General features: G+C 42.0%; 1 protein-coding gene across 11 annotated transcripts in view; it reads right to left on the reverse strand.

Annotated features, from left to right (window-relative positions):
- SFMBT2 (Scm like with four mbt domains 2) overlaps positions 1–23977 on the reverse strand; it is a 263727-nt gene that overhangs the window by 156613 nt on the left and 83137 nt on the right. For 10 of the 11 annotated variants that reach the window (XM_044280033.1, XM_044280032.1, XM_044280036.1 and 7 more), the window contains 2 exons: positions 17061–17155; positions 9522–9762 (listed from right to left, as the gene is read on the reverse strand). In XM_044280033.1, the coding sequence (XP_044135968.1) occupies positions 9522–9762; positions 17061–17155 (336 nt within the window). Of the gene's footprint in view, positions 1–9521; positions 9763–14013; positions 14064–17060; positions 17156–23977 lie in introns of those variants that run through there. The other variant, XM_044280040.1, reaches the window with a different exon arrangement.

Below are 23977 nucleotides of genomic sequence, written 5' to 3' on the forward strand. Positions count from 1 at the left end.
TATACATCACCCCCATGTTTACACTGTCTCAATATTAGACAGTATTACTAAATCTGCCCTATTGTACTTGCCAGATTACTTAGTGTTTACTATAGCTCTTTTATAGATACTGATCTAGTAAATGGTGTACTAAAGTGAACATATATTTATGTAATTTCCATACACTAGCCAGAGAACACCAGAGATTTTTAGCTTGCAGAACTGGATACAGCCTATGTGAATATTTTCTTTTTTTCCCTATTACTTTGCTATCAGTATGTCTTTGGAGTGTGGGAGGAAACCAGAGTAACTGGAGGTAACTCAAGCAAACATGGGGAGAACGTACAAACATCGTGCAGATGTTGCCCTTGGTCACATTTGAATCCAGTAACCCTGCACTGCATGGCACCAGTGCTAACCACTGAGCCACCATGCTGTCCTGCAGTTATGGCTTGCTGCTAAGGCTTAGGCAACTTTAGCAATATCTTCCTTTCAAGTGTTCAGCATTTATTAACTATATAGTTTTACAGGCATAAAACGTAGAAGTATAATGAGACAAAGAGTATTTCTGTTAATCAGGAGACTTCATTTTTATGTGGCTACTAATAGCTTGATGCAGTACAGTGTAAAGCTCATGGCAGCCTGCCATAAACTCTTCTGAAGATTAATGCAATGCCTCTAACAAAAACAATAAGACTTTAACAGAATGTGGTATAATTTGAAGGAGACAGGATTAAGGACGTCACAAACCAAATTCGTTTTGATGGTTCTAACAAGAGAAGAAATGCAAGAACGGGCTTGATCTTACAGCAACAAAGATTCCCCAAGCCCTTCAGGAACTGTTACAACAGGTGTTGTTGCTTTCAGATCATACTAAAACTAGGCATTTTACTTTAAGGGTGATAAAAGTGTTTTAGTTGTATAATCAAAGGTTTTCTTTGGTTTTATAGAACAGGACTCAAAATAGTTAGCATGACTCCATGCATCAATGTCTCTCTGATCCAACCCACCAGACCAAGTTTCTGGACCATACAAATGTCCAGAATCTTGTAACCATTCATGTAACTTTCTCTTACTTAAAGGGAACCTGTCATCAACTTTATACTGACCTCACTGAGGGCAGCATACATTAGTGACAGAAATGCTGTCAGCGGAGTGTCACTCATGAGCTTAAAGTAAGTGGTTGCCGAGAACCAGCATCATAATCATTGCAGCCCAGGCCTTGAAAAGAGTCAAATCTACCTAAGAAGAGTCCTGGCTATTCATAATCTCCTGCTCTCCCGCCCATCTGCTGATGATTGTCAGTTCTCTCCTAGAGAGAAAGAGAGAAAACTAGGTAGAAGACTGTCAGACATCAGCAGGTGGGCAGGAGAGCAGGAATTCATGAATAACCCAGACTCTTCTCAGGTGGCTGGGACTCTTTTCCAGGCCCAGTCTGCAATGATTGTGATGTTGGTTCTCGGCAATCACTTACCTTTAACTTATAACTGACAGACCGTGGAAATCAACTCACCTGTCTCTACTTTATCCTGCCGTTAGTATGGGCAGCACAAAGTTGATGACAGGTTCCCTCTAAAGAGGTTTTCTGGGACTTTCATAACAATGGCCTATCCTTAGGAAACACCATCAATATCACCAACTCCCAACAACCCAGCACCCCTCTGATTAGTTGACTTAAGGGATTAAAGCATTCTAGTGAGAAACATGTTCCCTCCATTGATTACAATGCACAGCTCTGTATATTTCGTAAAGGCTGCCAATTTGCTTGAATAAGTCAGAGCTGCTGAGAGCTGTAATACTAGGCACAGCCATGTGTAAGGCACTGTCCCTGATATACAATGAAGGGGATGTGATGCTCGCCAGAGTGGTGGAGGTGCTGGGTGTCAGACCTTCATCGATCAAATATTGATTGCCTAGGCAAAGTTCCAGAAAATCTCTTTAAAATGTAATTTTTGCTTTAGAGACAACATCAATAAAGTACTGGTATATATAATGTAGGTGAATTAGATTATTTTTTTACTGTGAGAGACAAAAACTAAGATGATAAAAACAAGTGAATTTAATGTAGCCCTGGAAAAGCAGATGGCTGACTACAATTTATAATTGGTAAGGCATTTACCAATAATCATATTTATTTTGTGATCTCAATGGTTGAGCAGAACTAATTTATTTGCAAAAGATTTTCTAAAATGTTTGAGGATGTTTTTATATAATAATAATACTATAGTAAATTATGTACATGTTTAATTAAAGGGTAACTGTCATTTAAGGCAATTTTACTAAATAAGTTACCAACATGAAAAATAACACTGTTTTTAGCATTTATATGACTGGAATTACTTGCAGTTCCCCCATCTGTCTTAATTCTCAGTTTTCCCTGAGCTAGTGGGCAGAGACTACCTAGCATCACATCTGCTCAGACACAGGGACTACTGCTTCCTAACTCTCTTTAGCACACTCTTAGAAACAGCAATAATGGAGGAAATTTTACAGTTGAATTGAGCAATTTAGATATGAATCCAGTAGTTAAATAACATATTAAATCACCTACACAAGCTGCAGTCTCTTAGGCAGTCTCTCTCTGTCTCCGCCTGTCTGCAGCAGCTACATCTCCCCTTCCTTCCCCTCTCCATAAACTTCTATGTAATCTGATACCTCAGTGAGCATTAATGGTATAGGCTTACTGGCAATGCTCCATGGGAAACCAATATGTGAAGAGGTATCTTTCTTGTCAAATCCTAATGCCTGTTAGAAAGTAGTGATGAGCGGCATAGGCAATATTAGTTTTTGCGATATTTCATAAATTTTTGCATAATATTTGCAATTAATTCCTGAATTCTAGATCTCCAGTCATTATTTTCGCAATTGCGCAAATCGGCACTAATGATGCGCATATTTTTTGCGCAATACATGCAACTTCACATTTTATCTGGTCTGAGTAGATATTACTGATTGGTGCACTAAGGATTGTTGTGACATCACAGCACTGTGTCTAACAGAGACACTAATCCCTATCACAGCACAGTAATCCCTATCACACTACCTAATAGCCTGCACTGGAACCTATCAGCTACACTTTATCACTATCTAACCTACACTGACTATCTCCCACTAACTATCTGTATTATATATATGAGCTAACTAACTATCTAATGTAATTGGATAAGGAATCGGATCCAGATGAAACCACACAGCAATGTCACCGCTGTCTCTCTCAGAACTGCAAAAAAACAGCAAAAAATGGCTGCTGGGGAGGTTCTTATATAGTAAGGGGTAGTCAGCTTTCCTATTGGTTGCTAGGGATGTTGCTAAGCTCTGACAAAGACATTGCAGCCTTCTCATTGGCCCACAAGCAAGAAGGGAGGTTACTGATGAAAATAAAATCTAGAATAATTGCGATTACGAATAAATAGTACTATATTCTACATCTTCGCGAATTCTCGAAGTGCCGATATTCGCGAGATCAACACTATTAGAAAGTTGTATGTTGGCTAATAAAGTGCCAATTCCAATAGGTGGTGCCAGTGAGATGGCTCTCTTTCTTAGGAGTTGTATAAATGTGTGAATCTTCAGATTGTGTGTTATATCATGCCTCAGGAACAGACCTAAGTAGTCTTGAAAGCTTGCAATTTTGTCATCATCTTTTCTCTTCTAAAGTGTCCCTGAATTTTCATAAAACCTTTGGTAAGTCAAAGCGACTTATCAAAAGTTTTGATCAGTGGGGGTCCATGCACTGAGACCTCCATCAATCGTTAAAACAAGGAGATAGAAATGCTTTATACAGAGTCTCTCCAGCAAGTTTTAGTGATCAGCAGGGCTCACAGCACTTGGACACCCAGCAATCAAAACCTATGATATAACACAATTCAGTTACACTTTAACCGATACTAGGAGAAAACGAAGTGAAAATGAAGTTGGAAAGATTGGAAAACAGTTCTAATATCCTAAAGCATTTACTTTGGTTTGACATACAGGTTTTTAAATGCTACTGTAGCTTTTGATGCATTTTTTGAACCAAAGACATAAGTGGATCCAGCAAGAAAAAGAATTATAAGACCTTCCTTTACATTTCCCCTTTTCCATTTCTTTTTCCCCATCCACATCTGGAATTTCACTCGAAAGACTGCATGAAAAACCACCACAAAAACTACAGCTTAAAAAAAAGCCAAAAAAAACCGCTATGTTTGAAAATACTACTTCATTTTCTAATTTATTTCGGTTATGCCAATAACCAACCTAAGGGTACTTTCACACTAGCGTTATTCTTTTCCGGTATAGGGTCTCAATACCGGAAAAAAACGTTTTGTCCTAATGCATCAGGATGTCTTCCGTTCCGTCCCTTATACGGTATTCGACCGGAAAAAATACCGCAGCTGTGGTATTTTTTCCAGCCAAAATCCTGGAACAATACCTCACTTGCCAGATCCGGCATTAATTTCCACAGACATGTTTTCCGGTCTGCGCATGTGCAGGGATATAGGAGGAGCGGGTTTTGCTTTTGATCTTTGAAAAAAATAATAATATCGGAAACGTTATTCCAGATGATTCTGGATGAGACGGATCCGGTATTTCATGGATCTGGAAAAAAAGGATATCAGTTTTATACAATATCAGTTATACAACGCTAGTGTGAAAGTACCCTAAGACGTAATAAGGTAACGACTTTAGGTAATAAGACACAGTTCATCATTTTCCTATAGTCCAATTCTGTTATTACATTTCTATGCCAATTTCTTTCCTTAGATAAATCTGTTTTTAATATACATGTCTGTAATTTTGTTTTGAAAGAACAGATAATCTGGATGGATTATGTGATATAAAGCATCAGTAGTTTATGTGATTTATTTAGAGCCTCTTCATAAAATAAGCCTAAAAAGATTAAACATGTTTTATAATAAGGCTCAATTCTATCTGCCGATTAAGAAATAGCACATTGATAATTTTGCTTAGAAAGGCCGGTTTTACACATATTGTTTTAAGGAAAAATTACGTGCTTTTTTCTTTTGCTTTTACTGATGGTTTTTACAGTTTTTTTCTTTTGCAATAAATTCTGTGGCCAGTTGTTTTCTGAAAATCAATAGCTTTCTGAGATTTAAATGCTGATGACCGATCAGTATTCGATCAGTGGTGGTTCAACACCCGGGACTGCCGATTAGCTGTTTGAGAAGGCAGCGGTGTTCGAGCGAGCGCCAGAGCCTTCTCCGTACTCACCAAGCACAGCACCGTACATTGTATAGCGGCTGTGCTTGGTATCGCAGCTCAGCCCCATTAACTTCTAATGGGCTGAGCTGCACCTAGGCAATGCCACAGATGAAAGTGTTGTCACTCAGCCTAGGGAAAGCTGAGAGAAGGCAGCAGCACTTGCAATAGCTGACTGGTGGGGGTCCCAGGAGTCTCCCAGCAGGCAGACATGTCACTCAGGGCAGCACTTGTATTTACTCCCTTTGCAGAGCAGAGGGAGGGGAAGAGATTGTTGTTATTGCAGGTAAAGAAAGGGCCAGAAGAGAACCAGGGAAATTAGGAAATATAGATTTTTTGCCTAAAACTTGCTTAGCTTAGTTATATATTGCTGCGCATCAGAGTTACAGTGCTATATTTTTTTTTCATAACTTGGACTTGGCCTTTAAAGGGGTTCTGCACTTTCAATTAACTGATGATCTATCCTCTGGATAGATCATCAGCTTCTGATCGGTGGGGGTCCGACACCCGGGACCCCCGCCGATCAGCTGTTTGAGAAGGCAGCGGCACTCCAGCAGCGCCGCGGCCTTCTCACTGTTTACCGCTGGGCCGCCCGCCCTCTGACGTCACGACTTGTATCAACTAGAGTGGGCGCAGTTAAGCTCTGTTCACTTGAATGGAGCTTAGCCACGCACACTCTAATTGATATAAGTTGTGACGTCAGTGGGTGGCGGGCGGCCCGGCGGTAAACAGTGAGAAGGCCGCGGCGCTGCTGGAGCGCCGCTGCCTTCTCAAACAGCTGATCGGCGGGGGTCCGATCAGAAGCTGATGATCTATCCAGAGGATAGATCATCAGTTAATTGAAAGTGCAGAACCCCTTTAAGCTTATCATAGACATTAGATTTTCTTTGGTGGATCTCAGCAATTTTAGTATGATCTCAACAATCTAATGTCTTAACTACAAGGTATCTGTAAGGCTGCTTTCACACTAGCGTTCGGGTGTCCGCTTGTGAGCTCCGTTTGAAGGAGCTCACGAGTGGACCCGAACGCAGCCGTCCAGCCCTGATGCAGTCTGAATGGAGCGGATCTGCTCAGACTGCATCAGTCTGGCGGCGTTCAGCCTCCGCTCCGCTCGCCTCCGCACGGACAGGCGGACAGCTGAACGCTGCTTGCAGCGTTCGGGTGTCCGCCTGGCCGTGCGGAGGCGTATGGATCCGTCCAGACTTACAATGTAAGTCAATGGGGACGGATCCGTTTGAAGATGCCACAATATGGCTCAATCTTCAAGCGGATCCGTCCCCCATTGACTTTACATTGAAAGTCTGGACGGATCCGTCCGAGGCTATTTTCACACTTAGCTTTTTTTTGCCATTTTAATGCAGACGGATCCGTTCTGAACGGAGCCTCTGTCTGCATTAATATGATCGGATCCGTTCAGAACGGATCCGATCGAACGCTAGTGTGAAAGTAGCCTAAGGTGAAAAGGGTGCAAAAGGATGAACTAGTGCATTCCAATTCTGCCAGCTGCTTACCCCTCCTGCTTTAACATATAAGGCTGTGCTCACATCTTGCATGCTTCCATCAGAGGTATATGTGAGGATTATTCCTGTGTGGTGTACTTTTATTTATTTGAATCTCTACATAGTGAAAAAAAAAAGGATGCCAAGGCGCACCAGCCACTCTTGACATATGTTGGGCAAAATATTCATGTTAGGCCCTTTGTATTGTAAAGCATTTTTTACTCTTTAGAAAATTATAGCAACATATTCATAAGGTATTTCTTTCATTATGCACCAAAAAAATCAAGGTGTGCCATTTTGTGGGTGCCTTGAGTATCCCTTTTTTTTAGGGTATATAGTCATGTAAAATAATATGTGAAGTAGACATTCGTTTAATGATGGAGTTAATAATGTACAGTACAGACCAAAAGTTTGGACACACCTTCTCATTCAAAGAGTTTTCTTTATTTTCATGACTATGAAAATCGTAGATTCACACTGAAGGCATCAAAACTATGAATTAACACATGTGGAATTATATACATAACAAAAAAGTGTGAAACAACTGAAAATATGTCATATTCTAGGTTCTTCAAAGTAGCCACCTTTTGCTTTGATTACTGCTTTGCACACTCTTGGCATTCTCTTGAGCTTCAAGAGGTAGTCACCTGAAATGGTTTTTACTTCACAGGTGTGCCCTGTCAGGTTTAATAAGTGGTATTTCTAGCCTTATAAATGGGGTTGGGACCATCAGTTGCATTGTGGAGAAGTCAGGTGGATACACAGCTGACAGTCCTACTGAATAGACTGTTAGAATTTGTATTATAGCAAGAAAAAAGCAGCTAAGTAAAGAAAAACGAGTGGCCATTATTACTTTAAGAAATGAAGGTCAGTCAGTCCGAAAAATTGGGAAAACTTTGAAAGTGTCCCCAAGTGCAGTCACAAAAACCATCAAGCGCTACAAAGAAACTGGCTCACATGCGGACCGCCCCAGGAAAGGAAGACCAAGAGTCACCTCTGCTGTGGAGGATAAGTTCATCCGAGTCACCAGCCTCAGAAATCGCAGATTAACAGCAGCTCAGATTAGAGACCAGGTCAATGCCACACAGAGTTCTAGCAGAAGACACATCTCTAGAACAACTGTTAAGAGGAGACTGTGTGAATCAGGCCTTCATGGTAAAATATCTGCTAGGAAACCACTGCTAAGGACAGGCAACAAGCAGAAGAGACTTGTTTGGGCTAAAGAACACAAGGAATGGACATTAGACCAGTGGAAATCGTGCTTTGGTCTGATGAGTCCAAATTTTAGATCTTTGGTTCCAACCACTCTGTCTTTGTGCGAGGCAGAAAAGGTGAACGGATGGACTCTACATGTGGTTCCCACCGTGAAGCATGGAGGAGGAGGTGTGATGGTGCTTTGCTGGTAAAACTGTTGGAGATTTATTCAAAATTGAAGGCATACTGAACCAGCATGGCTACCACAGCATCTTGCAGCGGCATGCTATTCCATCCGGTTTGCGTTTAGTTGGACCATCATTTATTTTTCAACAGGACAATGACCCCAAACACACCTCCAGGCTGTGTAAAGGCTATTTGACCATGAAGGAGAGTGATGGGGTGCTGCGCCAGATGACCTGGCCTCCACAGTCACCGGACCTGAACCCAATCGAGATGGTTTGGGGTGAGCTGGACTGCAGAGTGAATTCAAAAGGGCCGACAAGTGCTAAGCATCTCTGGGAACTCCTTCAAGACTGTTGGAAGACCATTTCAGGTGACTACCTCTTGAAGCTCATCAAGAGAATGCCAAGAGTGTGCAAAGCAGTAATCAAAGCAAAAAGTGGCTACTTTAAAGAACCTAGAATATGACATATTTTCAGTTGTTTCACACTTTTTTTGTTATGTATATAATTCTACATGTGTTCATTCATAGTTTTGATGCCTTCAGTGTGAATCTACAATTTTCATAGTCATGAAAATAAAGAAAACTCTTTGAATGAGAAGGTGTGTCCAAACTTTTGGTCTGTACTGTACATCAACATATAGTGAAATGCTTACTTTTTCAGGGTCAAGCACAGCCCATAAGTTTGCATATAATTGCTACATGAATGTTGATATTTTAAAAACATTGATGGCATAGTTTGTCAATCTGTACATACAATGAAACATGTATTATGCCAAATGTGGCATAGGTGGGAGGATCAGGACTGCTAACTGTTGGCTAAATAATCATTTGTTAGTTAACCTATGAACATATTCGCAGTATACACAAACAAAGTGCTTCTGCAGTAACTGACAATGACTAAGCAGACCAGATACAACCTAGAGGAGCTATATCCACAGCAGATATACAAAATGTTCCACAGAGTAGTACCAAAATGATATGAATAAACATTATGAAATGCAGCAAATCATACTTTTAGCTCTATTTCTACATTTCTATCTACTCATATACAGAAACATAACTTTCACAGCACAGAGTTGTAAAAAGGGAAGTCACCGCCCGAATGAAAGCACAGCAGAAATTCATCTTAATAATTTTGTATGTTATCGATATGACTAAGGGTGCAGCACCCTGGAGTACATTACTGTCAGCAGTTTTCATTTTATTTAGTTAAATCTACCACAGAAACTATGCCAGTTTCTTAATACTTTGTGGAACAGATGACATTTGTAAATAATTTATAGATTTTTTATAAAATGCCCTGTTTTAAATACTGTTCGTTTTAAATAACACAAAATAGAAAAAAAACAAGAAAAAAAAAAACAATTTGTTGTTTTCTGTGGTAAGTGTACAAGTAACAAACATGGCAGTGTGAAAGCCTTGGAGCAATTGAATGTCTAAGTGATATATAATGTATATCTTACCATCTGGTGGCATGAGGACTTTGTTGTTTTGTGTACACCAGCCAACCGGGTGTAGGTCTGCGGTCATGACATCACACCAGAAGTCAGCTCTTCTATCTTCCCCATAGCCACAATATCTTAGGAGCAGTAGCTGGCCACACGTTGTAATAATAGTAGCCACCCAATACGTATCTGGATTATTCTTATTGGCCACTTCCAGTTTCATTCCTGGTTGGAAGCTGCTTTGAAGACTAATTTCAACCTTGTGAAAGACAAGAAATGAGATGAGTCATACCAGATGCATAATTCATTCTAACATGTTCTTAAACATATAGGCTGCCATTGTTTTCAGCTCCATGTATATACATTATTGTTGTCTGTACAGAAGCTAGAAGGATCAGATTTTCAAGAGGTTTAGTAAAAGAGTTCAAGTTATTTCAGTGTTGGAAAAAGAAAGATTTACTCTAAAGTGCATACATTACAAATGTAAAGCTTGAAAGGCTGCGTTCACACGGGCGAGATTTCCGCGCGGGTGCAATGCAGTAGGTGAACGTATTGCACCCGCACTGAATCCTGACCCATTCATTTCAATGGGGCTGTGTACATGAGCGTTTTTTTTCACGCATCACTTCTGCAATGCTTTAAAATCGCAGCATGTTCTATATTCTGCGTTTTTCACGCAGCCCTGGCTCCATAGAAGTGAATGGGGCTGCGTGAATAACGCATTGCATCTGCAAGCAAGTGCGGATGCAATGCGTTTTTCACTGATGGTTGCTAGGAGATGTTGTTTGTAAACCTTCAGGTTTTTTATCACGCGCGTGAAAAACGCATCAAAACGCATTGCACCCGCGCGGAAAAAACTGAACAACTAAACGCAATTGCAGACAAAACTGACTGAACTTGCTTGCAAAATGGTGCGAGTTTAACTGAACGCACCCTGAACGCATCCGGACCTAATCTGTCACGCTCGTGTGAACTCAGCCTAAAACAGCTAGGAATATAATTTACCCATGCCTATACAAGGTTCTTAGAGTCCCCAAGTACCTCTGACAATTGTAACAATGTGTTTGGCAAAGTGTTGGAAGGGGTGTAGTCCTCAGCTGGGTGAGAAAAAAGAATTCCCGGACTGTATTCTAATGGAGCGGCATGTAGGCTGGTAGTGGGATATGTCACTCTCTCCCTTCCAGACAGAACTTTCCCCTAGTCTAAGGAGATCCCAGGTTTTGGTTACTGGGATCACTACTGTTACCTCCTTAACCACTTCAGCCCCGCTAGCTGAAACCCCCTTCATGACCAGAGCACTTTTTACACTTCGGCACTACACTCCTTTCACCGTTTATCGCTCGGTCATGCAACTTACCACCCAAATGAATTTTACCTCCTTTTCTTCTCACTAATAGAGCTTTCATTTGGTGGTATTTTATTGCTGCTGACATTTTTACTTTTTTTGTTATTAATCAAAATGTAACTATTTTTTTGCAAAAAAATGACATTTTTCACTTTCAGCTGTAAAATTTTGCAAAAAAAAACGACATCCATATATAAATTTTTCGCCAAATTTATTGTTCTACATGTCTTTGATAAAAAAAAAATGTTTGGGCAAAAAAAAAAAATGGTTTGGGTAAAAGCTATAGCGTTTACACACTATGGTACAAAAATGTGAATTTCCGCTTTTTGAAGCAGCTCTGACTTTCTGAGCACCTGTCATGTTTCCTGAGGTTCTACAATGCCCAAACAGTAGAAAAACTCCACAAATGACCTCATTTTGGAAAGTAGACACCCTAAGGTATTCGCTGATGGGCATAGTGAGTTCATAGAACTTTTCATTTTTTGTCACAAGTTAGCGGAAAATTATGATGATTTTTTTTTTTTTTTTTTTTTCTTACAAAGTCTCATATTCCACTAACTTGCGACAAAAAATAAAAAATTCTAGGAACTCACCATGCCCCTCACAGAATACCTTGGGGTGTCTTCTTTCCAAAATGGGGTCACTTGTGGGGTAGTTATACTGCCCTGGCAATTTAGGGGCCCATATGTGTGAGAAGAACTTTGCAATCAAAATGTGTAAAAAAAATGACCGGTGAAATCCGAAAGGTGCACTTTGGAATAGCACTTTGGAATATGTGCCCCTTTGCCCACCTTGGCAGCAAAAAAGTGTCACACATCTGGTATCGCCGTACTCAGGAGAAGTTGGGGAATGTGTTTTGGGGTGTCATTTTACATATACCCATGCTGGGTGAGAAAAATATCTTGGTCAAATGCCAACTTTGTATAAAAAAAATGGGCAAAGTTGTCTTTTGCCAAGATATTTCTCTCACCCAGCATGGGTATATGTAAAATGACACCCCAAAACACATTCCCCAACTTCTCCTGAGTACGGCGATACCAGATGTGTGACACTTTTTTGCTGCCAAGGTGGGCAAAGGGGCACATATTCCAAAGTGCACCTTTCGGATTTTGCAGGCCATTTTTTACACATTTTGATTGCAAGGTACTTCTTACACATTTGGGCCCCTAAATTGCCAGGACAGTATAACTACGCCACAAGTGACCCCATTTTGGAAAGAAGACACCCCAAGGTATTCCGTGAGGGGCACGCCGAGTTCCTAGAATTTTTTTTTTTTTGTCACAAGTTAGCGGAAAATTATGATTTTTTTTTTTTCTCTTTTTTCCTTACAAAGTCTCATATTCCACTAACTTGCGACAAAAAATAAAAAATTCTAGGAACTCGCCACTGATCACTTTTTTCCTTTCACTAGTGATTGACAAAGGGGTGATCAAAGGGTTAATTGGGGTTCAGGGGGGTGATCTGGGGCTAAAGTGTGCTGTTTGGTGTACTCACTGTGTAGCCTGCTCCTCTGCTGGATCCAACCGACGAAAAGAACCAGCAGAGGAGCAGGCAGCCATATAACAGATCATATTTACAAATATGATCTGTTATCTGGCTCTGTGATTGTTTTTTTTGAAAATCATCAGCTTGCCAGCCGCGATCATTGGCTGGCAAGCTGATGACGAAATGGTCCCTGACGAAATGCCGGCCCGAACTGCGCATGCGCGGGCCGCATAGCGCGTCATCTCGCATCTCGCGAGATGACGCGTATATGCGTCGTTGTGCGCAGCGCTGCCGCCTCCGGACCGCACATCTGCGTTAGGCGGTCCGGAGGCGGTTAACATGGTTTCTTTGGGAATTTTTCTGCTGTGCTGATGGAGTATGTGGTGGCTGTGGTGGACTTTCTCCTGAGTCGGAATTTTTTTTATGTTTGATGAGATGTTTTTTCTACAAACATCGGGGGTGTCGATGCGGGCCAAGTTCTCTCCCTCCATAGCCAATATATTCATGGCATGGTGGGAGAGAAGCTTCCTCCTCATTGAGACCAACCCCTTTGCAGGTTATATAAGATGGTATGGCCGTTACATCGTTGACTTGATCTTCATCTGGTCTGGGGATGTGGCAGCCATACCGCCTTTCACCTGCTACTTGAATTCATGTGTGAACAGTATCCAATTCACTGTTCAACATGATACCTCGAATGTCGAGTTCTTGGATCTCTGCCTCATGGGGGACTCCTCCACAGCCTCCATATACACTAGCACTTACAGGAAACCCTCAGCTGGCAATACTTTATTGCAAGCTAGGTCATGCCATCCTACCCATACAATCAAAAACATTCCCAAAGGGGAATTGATCAGAGCCAGGAGAAATTGTAGTCTGACAACTACTTATGAAACTGAAGCGCAGGACATTATAAACAGATTGACATGCAGAGCATATCCCCAACAAAAGATGCGAAAATATAACAAAGAAGTCTTAGATATGAATAGAGATCATTTGCTCTTAGTGGATCAAAAGAAATCTACAGTAAAAAACAGGAAAAGGAATTGTGATGCAAAGTACACCAATAAAAATGTTTTTGTTACACAATTCAGCAGCGAATATACACAAATCTGTAACATCATCAAAAAGCATTTACCAGTGTTAGCATGTGACAAAAATTGGTTGGCAGTCACACAAAATGGGGTTAAATATGCGGCACGCAAAGCCCCCACCATAGCCAACACAGTTAGTCCCAGTCTCTTTCAGAATAAAAGTTTTTGGAAACCAATAAATACATGGTTATCAACTAAGGAAACTATAAATGCAGACGTTCCATCTGCACCTGCTGTAAACATATGAGAATTTCGAAATCGTTTGAATCCAGTGTCAATGGTCAAAGTTTTGTGATAAAATAATTTTTAAACTGTAATACAACCTATGCCATATATTTAATCACCTGCACTAAGTGTATGTTCCAATACGTAGGTTGCACTATTAATGCTATTGTGGGGATGTGCTCGTGGTAGGCTACGGTAGCGGCGGCAGTATTGAGGCACCCACAGACAGTCTTTGTGATACACCGTGACTTTATTCACACCAAAGGCATAACAGGCAATGTGCAGACCACACAGGTGCATATTCACATAGAGCATAAAACAAAAGTCCTTCCATAGGAAATAAACAGCAGGTTTGAGTCACCTTGTTTTGGACAGACCACAGCGGTCGTGCAGGCTTGTAAGCTACCTGCCTTTGTCTCCCTCAGGCCAGAGCCCCTTCGGCTCGTAGCACCACAGGTCCCAGGGCTATCCTTCAATGTGTGCTGCGCCCAGACTCTCCTTCACCAGCACTGACTCTGTCTGTGGAAATCTCCAGCCCAGCAAGACACACCCCACCCCCATCATCAGCAGGCTGGGTTCTTAAAGGCCCAGCTCCACCAAAAACCTGGGCTGGCCGTGGGGAACAGGCACCCCCCCACTCTTTACCTGTTCCCAGTAAGAACCGGCCCGGACACGCTGCGCCAGCAGCACTCGCCGCTGTAACCGCAATGATCCGGTTCTTACTCCACCGAGGCCAGGACCTCTGGTGGCACGTATCGTCCGTCCATTATTATTCCGGGGACTCTCCTACACTATAAAAACACGGATAAGAAAACACATCTCAGATGTACCACATCATTTCTGCGGCTAGTCTCCATTTTGCGCTAGTTCATGGTGGTGATACCTCTGACATGTCTGTGCAAGGTATTGAAAAGGTTAATAAACCAGTAAGAGGTGGTGACCGCAGAAGGAAACTACTAAATATAGAATCCTACTGGATCTTCCAGCTAGAAAGTCACCAGCCTCAGGGACTAAATAAAAGATTAGATTTGATCCTTCAATACTAACTTTTCCTTCTTTTTTCCTATGTCTTCTAAATTACTCAGGATGAATTACATTAATCCTTTTTAGCTAAGTTTTTTTGCCAAGCGCCTTTCCAGGAGGGAGGAGCCACTTGATGCCTTGATTGCTTCAGCTGTGGCTCACCTCCCCCTATAAAGGTGATGATGTTGGTGTATGTTGAACAGTCATGAGTAAGGGCTAAACTGTTTTCTGCCCGAAACGCGTAGACGCATGCAACCTATATCTGGATGTTTTTAGTATATATTACTTTTCAATAAAGTGCCTTTTTGGACTAACACGAAGCAAGGCTGAACCAACTTCTTTCTGCATTCATTACTGGGGAATAAATAGAGAATTCAGAGCCTTAGTCATGGTCAGAGCATGGTGGCTGTTTGTCCTTATGGCTGTGCAAAGCCTGATCATCCTGACATGCTGAATGTGAGAAACGTTCTCTGTATTAGTTAGCGCCCAGACAGACAGGTGTTTATTTCGCGTTTTGTGTTATGTATTATGTGCTGTGGCTTCACCTAAGTGACAGATAACTTGGCTGCCTTGGATGCCCTGTATTGTGTTGTGCTGGATGAAAAATAAAGCACTATTTGAATTTTTTATTCCTGGAGTCTGAGAGTCTGTCATTGCCGACCCCACTGCATGTACACATATCCAACAATGTATTTTCTCCTGGGACAACAAAAGGATTGGGCAAAAATGCAAAACACCTAATGTGTTCACATTGAGTACATTCAGCAAATACATCTATAACAGTGATGGCTAACCTCCGGCACTCAAGTTGTGGTGAAACTACGACTCCCAGCATGCTCCACTCATTTCTATGGAGTGCTGAGAACAACCAAGCAAGTGTGCATCTTGGGAGTTGTAGTTTTACTACAGCTGGAGTGCCAGAGGACAGCCATCACAGGTCTATAAGTTATCTCAACATATAAGGTATCTCAACGTATATACTCTTAGTACATCTACGGGCCAGACATATGATACAAATAAAAAGCGTTCCCTTGCAATATGTTTGGTTGGTTTATGTCTGAATTGCTTTTATTTTTTTTATGTTCTGAAAGGCAAAGGCATCCACACACCACAGTGCAAGAGGATGGACATGGCCATGTGCACCACAGCAGCCAATGACTGGCTTAAAGAGGACCTTTCACCTCTCCTGACATGCCTATTTTAATAGCTTCCTGCATTCCCCGCGTACTAACAATTCTGGAGCCTCTATTCCGATCGCTCTATGTTGTGCCATTCCTTTATTATTTGCACTTGGACATGGTCATGTGCACCACTGCAGCCAATGAATCACTTCAGTGTTGGCATGTCCATGAGTCACACATCATTAAAGAGGACCTGTCACCACTCCTGACATTCCTGTTTTAATAGCTCCTTGCATTCCCCATACAATAACAATTCTGGAGCCTCTATTCCGATGTCTCTATGTTGTGCCATTCCTTTATTATTTGCCCTAGAAGTTATGAATGAATTGCTAGCAGTCTGCAGTAAGGGAACAGAGGGGAGGTACCAGTTGGGGGGGGGGGTGTACCTGCACAGTCTGAAAATGGCAGCACTGATTGGATAGAGTCAGTCTGTGCAGGTACACCCCCCCCCCCCCCCCCCAACTGGTTACCACCCCTCTGAACCCTTACTGAAGGCTAATAGCAATTCATTCATAACTTCTAGGGCAAATAATAAAGGAATGGCACAACATAGAGACATCGGAATAGAGGCTCCAGAATTGTTATTGTATGGGGAATGCAAGGAGCTATTAAAACAGGAATGTCAGGAGTGGTGACAGGTCCTCTTTAATGATGTGTGACTCATGGACATGCCAACACTGAAGTGATTCATTGGCTGCAGTGGTGCACATGACCATGTCCAAGCCCCGCCCAAAAGAAACCAAGCCAAGAACTGAAAGATGGAGGAAGGGGAGCCAGAATGCAGGAATAAGAGTGGTTGGAAGTAGGTACTGTATGAATTTCTTTGAAGGCAATGCAGGCTAGGGGGCTTCCCCTAAAACGTTATATTCCAAGAAAAACCTATTGTATGTTTTGGGGTTTTTTTAATAATTTTTTTTTGTTTTTGTTTTTTATCATTTTCGATGGCGAAGTATTCACCTGAATAGGCACAGAAGCATACAGTACCTCTGCTATATACATTCAACACTGGACACACTAGAAGTAAATTATGTGATACAACATGAAAGTAAACCTGGCTAACCATACATTCTCTTGAATTTAGAAGTGAGCTTGATGGCTTTGATGTCTGATTTGCTTTGTGATACCAGTTTCCGGGTATTAGCTTGTGTTCTGCTAACGTAGTATTTAACATCGCTTTTTGCTAAATAGAAAGCCAAATACATACATGTTTAAAAGACGTGTGAGGTGCAGCAACAGATGCTGATTCCTCCAGATACTCGTCCCAACTGAAATCTGTGTCTTCAAAACTGGAGCCATCATCTATAGATAGAAAAAAAAAGAGACAATAAGAATGTGCTATCAGCATATCTAATGCAAATGCCTCATGTAATATTAAAGAGTAACTTCACTTAAACTGTGATTATAGTTGGCGTCTGTGGTGTGGTGAGTGCCTCACGTGCCAGCTGGCTAGATTTTCATCTGATCAGTTAAAAGGTGAGGAGTTGTCACCACAAACTAAGCTCCCTGTCAATGATATTGGGGTAGCTGACAGAATCAGTACAATTGTGAAGACTGGGCACTGTATACCCTATACCAGTGGTGGCAAACCTATGGCACAGGTGCCAGAAGTGGCACTTTGAGCCCTCTCTGTGAGCAACCGCACCCTGGAAAAAGTTTGTACCAATGTGTACCAATTTGCCTTCCTGCAATTCATCAGCACAGGACGCACTATGAACAGCACAGGCAGCGCACTGAATGTAGGCGTGCTATTATAGCTAAATGATAAAGTACATGGAATATACAGACGTGGACAAAATTGTTGGTACCCTTTGGTCAATGAAAGAAAAAGTCACAATGGTCACAGAAATAACTTTAATCTGACAAAAGTAATAATAAATTAAAATTCTATAAATGTTAACCAATGAAAGTCAGACATTGTTTTTCAACCATGCTTCAACAGAATTATGTAAAAAAATAAACTCATGAAACAGGCATGGACAAAAATGATGGTACCCCTAACTTAATATTTTGTTGCGCAACCTTTTGAGGCAATCACTGCAATCAAACGCTTCCTGTAACTGTCAATGAGACATCTGCACCTCTCAGCAGGTATTTTGGCCCACTCCTCATGAGCAAACTGCTCCAGTTGTGTCCGGTTTGAAGGGTGCCTTTTCCAGACTGCATGTTTCAGCTCCTTCCAAAGATGCTCAATAGGATTGAGGTCAGGGCTCATAGAAGGCCACTTTAGAATAGTCCAATTTTTTCCTCTTAGCCATTCTTGGGTGTTTTTAGCGGTGTGTTTTGGGTCATTGTCCTGTTGCAAGACCCATGACCTGCGACTGAGACCAAGCTTTCTGACACTGGCTAGTACATTTCTCTCTAGAATTCCTTGATAGTCTTGAGATTTCATTGTACCCTGCACAGATTCAAGACACCCTGTGCCAGACGCAGCAAAGCAGCCCCAGAACATAACAGAGCCTCCTCCATGTTTCACAGTAGGGACAGTGTTCTTTTCTTGATATGCTTCATTTTTTCGTCTGTGAACATACAGCTGATGTGCCTTGGCAAAAACTTCGATTTTTGTCTCATCTGTCCACAGGACATTCTCCCAGAAGCTTTGTGGCTTGTCAACATGTAGTTTGGCATATTCCAGTCTTGCTTTTTTATGATTCGTTTTCAACAATGGTGTCCTCCTTGGTCGTCTCCCATGTAGTCCACTTTGGCTCAAACAACGACGGATGGTGCGATCTGACACTGATGTTCCTTGAGCATGAAGTTCACCTTGAATCTCTTTAGAAGTCTTTCTAGGCTCTTTTGTTACCATTCGGATTATCCGTCTCTTAGATTTGTCATCAATTTTCCTCCTGCGGCCACGTCCAGGGAGGTTGGCTACAGTCCCATGGATCTTAAACTTATGAATAATATGTGCAACTGTACTCACAGGAACATCTAGTTGCTTGGAGATGGTCTTATAGCCTTTACCTTTAACATGCTTGTCTATAATTTTCTTTCTGATCTCTTGAGACAGCTCTTTCCTTTGCTTCCTCTGGTCCATGTCGAGTGTGGTACACACCATATCACCAAACAACACAGTGATTACCTGGAGCCATATATATAGGCCCAATGGCTGATTACAAGGTTGTAGACACCTGTGATGCTAATTAGTGGACACACCTTGAATTAACATGTCCCTTTGGTCACATTATGTTCTGTGTTTTCTAGGGGTACCATCATTTTTGTCCATGCCTGTTTCATGAGTTTATTTTTTTACATAATTCTGTTGAAGCATGGTTGAAAAACAATGTCTGACTTTCATTGGTTAACATTTATAGAATTTTAATTTATTATTACTTTTGTCAGATTAAAGTTATTTCTGTGACCATTGTGACTTTTTCTTTCATTGACCAAAGGGTACCAACAATTTTGTCCACGTCTGTATACTATATTGGACTGTAGTATTCAGGGTAAATTGCTGTGTTGGCACTCAGCGATAAATATGTGGGTTTTCGGTTGAAGTTTGGGCACTAGGTCTCTATAAGGTTCACCATCACTGCCCTATACATGTGGATTAAGAAATACCTGAAAAGAAAGTATGCAGACATGAGGCATTACTCACTATCCAATGTGAAATGTAATGTCAGATTAGAAAAGGCATGGGTATTGTCTTCAGTAACACATTTTCAATAGGTCCAGCGCCTTGGAATTTAAAATAAAACATAACTTTTATTTACATGAATAAAAAAAAAAACTCCATGGTGTCTTCGGGGGGACGCGTTTCACGCAGATCACACTTCATCAAGCCCTAATGAGGACATTCTCCAGGAGAAATTTAAAAAACAATCTGACCAATGGCGTTAGGGCTCAAAACAATTACAATTATTCGCCTCTCCGTGGTCACCCGCTGGCCCGGGCTACACTGTCCTCCTGACACATCGTCAAGACATAGTAGAGCAGCTCCCCTACAAGAGATGTAAATATTAAAGGGCTGCTGGAGACTAGGAGATGGGGGCACTGGGGGAGCTGAGGGAACGATGGCATTGGAAGGGATGATGGCACAGAGGTCTGATTGCACATTGAGCTGATAGCACACAGGATTGATGGCACTCGGGGACTGATGGCACAGAGTACTGATGGTACAGAGGAATGATGGCATGAGGGGTGATAATACTGGAGGAAGCTGATGGCACAGAGGATTAATAACAGTGGGGGGAGATGTAAATATTAAAGGGCTGCTGGAAACTAGGAGATGGGAGCACTGGGGGAGCTGAGGGCACGCTGGCATTGGAAGGGATGATGGCACAAAGGACTAATTGCACATAGAGCTGATGGCACACAGGATTGATAGCATGGGGGAGCCGATGGCACTGGAGGACTGATGGCACATAGGATTGATGACATGGGGGGGATGATGGCACTGAGGGGAACAGATGGCACAGAGGACTGATGGCATGAAGGAAGCTGGTGGCACAGAGGAATGATGATACTGGGGGGGTGATGGCACTGGGGGGAGCTGATGGCACAGAGGACTGATGGCACTGAGGGGGGGACGATGGCATGGGGGAGCTGATGGCACTGGGGGAAAGATGACACAGAGGACTGATGGCATGGGGAGCTGATGGCACAAAGGGTTGATGGCACTGGGGGGGGTGATGGCACTGGGGGGAGCTGATGGCACAGAGGACCGTTGGCACTGAGGGGGGCTAATGGCATGGAGGGAGCTGATGGCACAAAGGACTGATGGCACTGGGGGGAATTGATGGCACAGAGTACTGATGGCACGGGGTCTGAGGGTGGCACAGGGGTCTGATAATGACCCGGGGGGGGGGGGGGTCTGACATTTTATAAAGGAAAACATTCTTTTTTATTAGTTTTTTCTTATTAGAGTACTCAATTAATCGTTTGATTATTCGATAAATTACTTGATTACTAAAATAATCGATAGCTGCAGCCCTAAATGGAGTGGAAAGTAAACTCGATAAATCACCGCCCCACTCTTGCGGCTGTCCACATGGCTGGATGATTAGACAAAATCTCAGGTGGGGAAAACTTATCATATTAGTGTGCAAGTATTTTAAAATGAGTACTGATCATGTTACAGTCAGGTCCATAAATATTGGGACATCGACACAATTCTACCATTTTTGGCTCTATACACCACCACAATGGATTTGGAATGAAACTAACAAGATGTGCTTGAACTGCAGACTGTCAGCTTTAATGTGAGGGCATTTACATCCAAATCAGATGAACGGTGCAGGAATTACAACAGTTTGCATATGTGCCTCCCACTTGTTAAGGGATCAAAAGTAATGGGAGAATTGGCTTCTCAGCTGTTCCATGGCCAGGTGTGTGTTATTCCCTCATTATTCCAATTACAATGAGCAGATAAAAGGTCCAGAGTTCATTTCAAGTCTGCTATTTGCGTTTGGAATCTGTTGCTGTCAACTCTCAAGATGAGATCCAAAGGGCTGTCACTATCAGTGAAGCAAGCCATCATTAGGCTGAAAAAACAAAACAAACCCATCAGAGAGATAGCAAAAAAATTGGCGTGGCCAAAACAACTGTTTGGAACATTCTTAAAAAGAAGGAACACACCGGTGAGCTCAGCAACACCAAAAGACCCGGAAGACCAAGGAAAACAACTGTGGTGATTGACCGAAGAATTCTTTCCCTGGTGAAGAAAACACACTTCACAACAGTTGGCCAGATCAAGAACAATCTCCAGGTAGTAGGTGTATGTGTGTCAAAGTCAGCTATCAAGAGAAGACTTCACCAGAGTGAATACAGAGGGTTCACCACAAGATGTAAACCATTGGTGAGCCTCAAAAACAGGAAGGCCAGATTAGAGTTTGCCAAACAACATCTAAAAAAGCCTTCACAGTTATGGAACAACATCCTATGGACAGATGAGACCAAGATCAACTTGTCCCAGAGTGATGGGAAGAGAAGAGTATGGAGAAGGAAAGGAACTGCTCATGATTCTAAGCATACCACCTCATCAGTGAAGCATGGTGGTGGTACTGTCATGGAGTGGGCATGTATGGCTGTCAATAGAACTGGTTCTCTTGTATTTATTGATGATGTGACGGCGCTTCACAGTGCAGATGGACAATGACCCAAAGCATACTGCAAAAGCAACCAAAGATTTTTTTAAGGGAAAGAAGTGGAATGTTATGCAAAGGCCAAGTCAATCACCTGACCTGAATCCGATTGAGCATGCATTTCACTTGCTGAAGACAAAACTGAAGGGAAAATGCCCCAAGAACAAGCAGCAACTGAAGACAGTTGCAGTAGAGGCCTGGCAGAGCATCACCAGGGATGAAACACAGCATCTGGTGATGTCTATGCGTTCCAGACTTCAGGCTGTAATTGACTGCAAAGGATTTGCAACCAAGTATAAAAAAGTGAAAGTTTGATTTATGATTATTTTTCTGTGCCATTACTTTTGGTCCCTTAACAAGTGGGAGGCAAATATGCAAACTGTTGTAATTCCTACACCGTTCACCAGATTTGGATGTAAATACCCTCAAAATAAAGCTGGCAGTCTGCAGTTAAAGCACATTTTGTTTGTTTCCTTTCAAATCCATTGTAACATAGTAACATAGTACATAAGGCCGAAAAAAGACATTTGTCCATCCAGTTCGGCCTGTCATCCTGCAAGTTGATCCAGAGGAAGGCAAAAAAAACTGTGAGGTAGAAGCCAATTTTCCTCACTTTAGGGGAATAAAAAATTCCTTCCCGACTCCAATCAGGCAATCAGACTAACTCCCTGGATCAATGACCCCTCTCTAGTAGCTATAGCCTGTAATATTATTACACTCCAGAAATACAGGGAGTGCAGAATTATTAGACAAGTTGTATTTTTGAGGATTAATTTTATTATTGAACAACAACCATGTTCTCAATGAACCCAAAAAACTCATTAATATCAAAGCTGAATATTTTTGGAAGTCGCTTTTAGTTTGTTTTTAGTTTTAGCTATTTTAGGGGGATATCTGTGTGTGCAGGTGACTATTACTGTGCATAATTAGTAGGCAACTTAGCAAAAAACAAATATATACCCATTTCAATTATTTATTTTTTACCAGTGAAACCAATATAACATCTCAACATTCACAAATATACATTTCTGACATTCAAAAACAAAACAAAAACAAATCAGTGACCAATATAGCCACCTTTCTTTGCAAGGGCACTCAAAAGCCTGCCATCCATGGATTCTGTCAGTGTTTTGATCTGTTCACCATCAACATTGCGTGCAGCAGCAACCACAGCCTCCCAGACACTGTTCAGAGAGGTGTACTGTTTTCCCTCCTTGTAAATCTCACATTTGATGATGGACCACAGGTTCTCAATGGGGTTCAGATCAGGTGAACAAGGAGGCCATGTCATTAGATTTTCTTCTTTTATACCCTTTCTTGCCAGCCATGCTGTGGAGTACTTGGACGCGTGTGATGGAGCATTGTCCTGCATGAAAATCATGTTTTTCTTGAAGGATGCAGACTTCTTCCTGTACCACTGCTTGAATAAGGTGTCTTCCAGAAACTGGCAGTAGGACTGGAAGTTGAGCTTGACTCCAACCTTAACCCGAAAAGGCCCCACAAGCTCATCTTTGATGATACCAGCCCAAACCAGTACTCCACCTCCACCTTGCTGGCGTCTGAGTCGAACTGGAGCTCTCTGCCCTTTACCAATCCAGCCACGGGCCCATCCATCTGGCCCATCAAGACTCACTCTCATTTCATCAGTCCATAAAACCTTAGAAAAATCAGTCTTGAGATATTTCTTGGCCCAGTCTTGACGTTTCAGCTTGTGTGTCTTGTTCAGTGGTGGTCGTCTTTCAGCCTTTCTTACCTTGGCCATGTCTCTGAGTATTGCACACCTTGTGCTTTTGGGCACTCCAGTGATGTTGCAGCTCTGAAATATGGCCAAACTGGTGGCAAGTGGCATCTTGGCAGCTGCACGCTTGACTTTTCTCAGTTCATGGGCAGTTATTTTGCGCCTTGGTTTTTCCACACGCTTCTTGCGACCCTGTTGACTATTTTGAATGAAACGCTTGATTGTTCGATGATCATACTTCAGAAGCTTTGCAATTTTAAGAGTGCTGCATCCCTCTGCAAGATATCTCACTATTTTTGACTT

The sequence above is a fragment of the Bufo gargarizans genome, chromosome 2 (assembly GCF_014858855.1).
Source record: "Bufo gargarizans isolate SCDJY-AF-19 chromosome 2, ASM1485885v1, whole genome shotgun sequence".
NCBI lineage: Eukaryota > Metazoa > Chordata > Amphibia > Anura > Bufonidae > Bufo > Bufo gargarizans.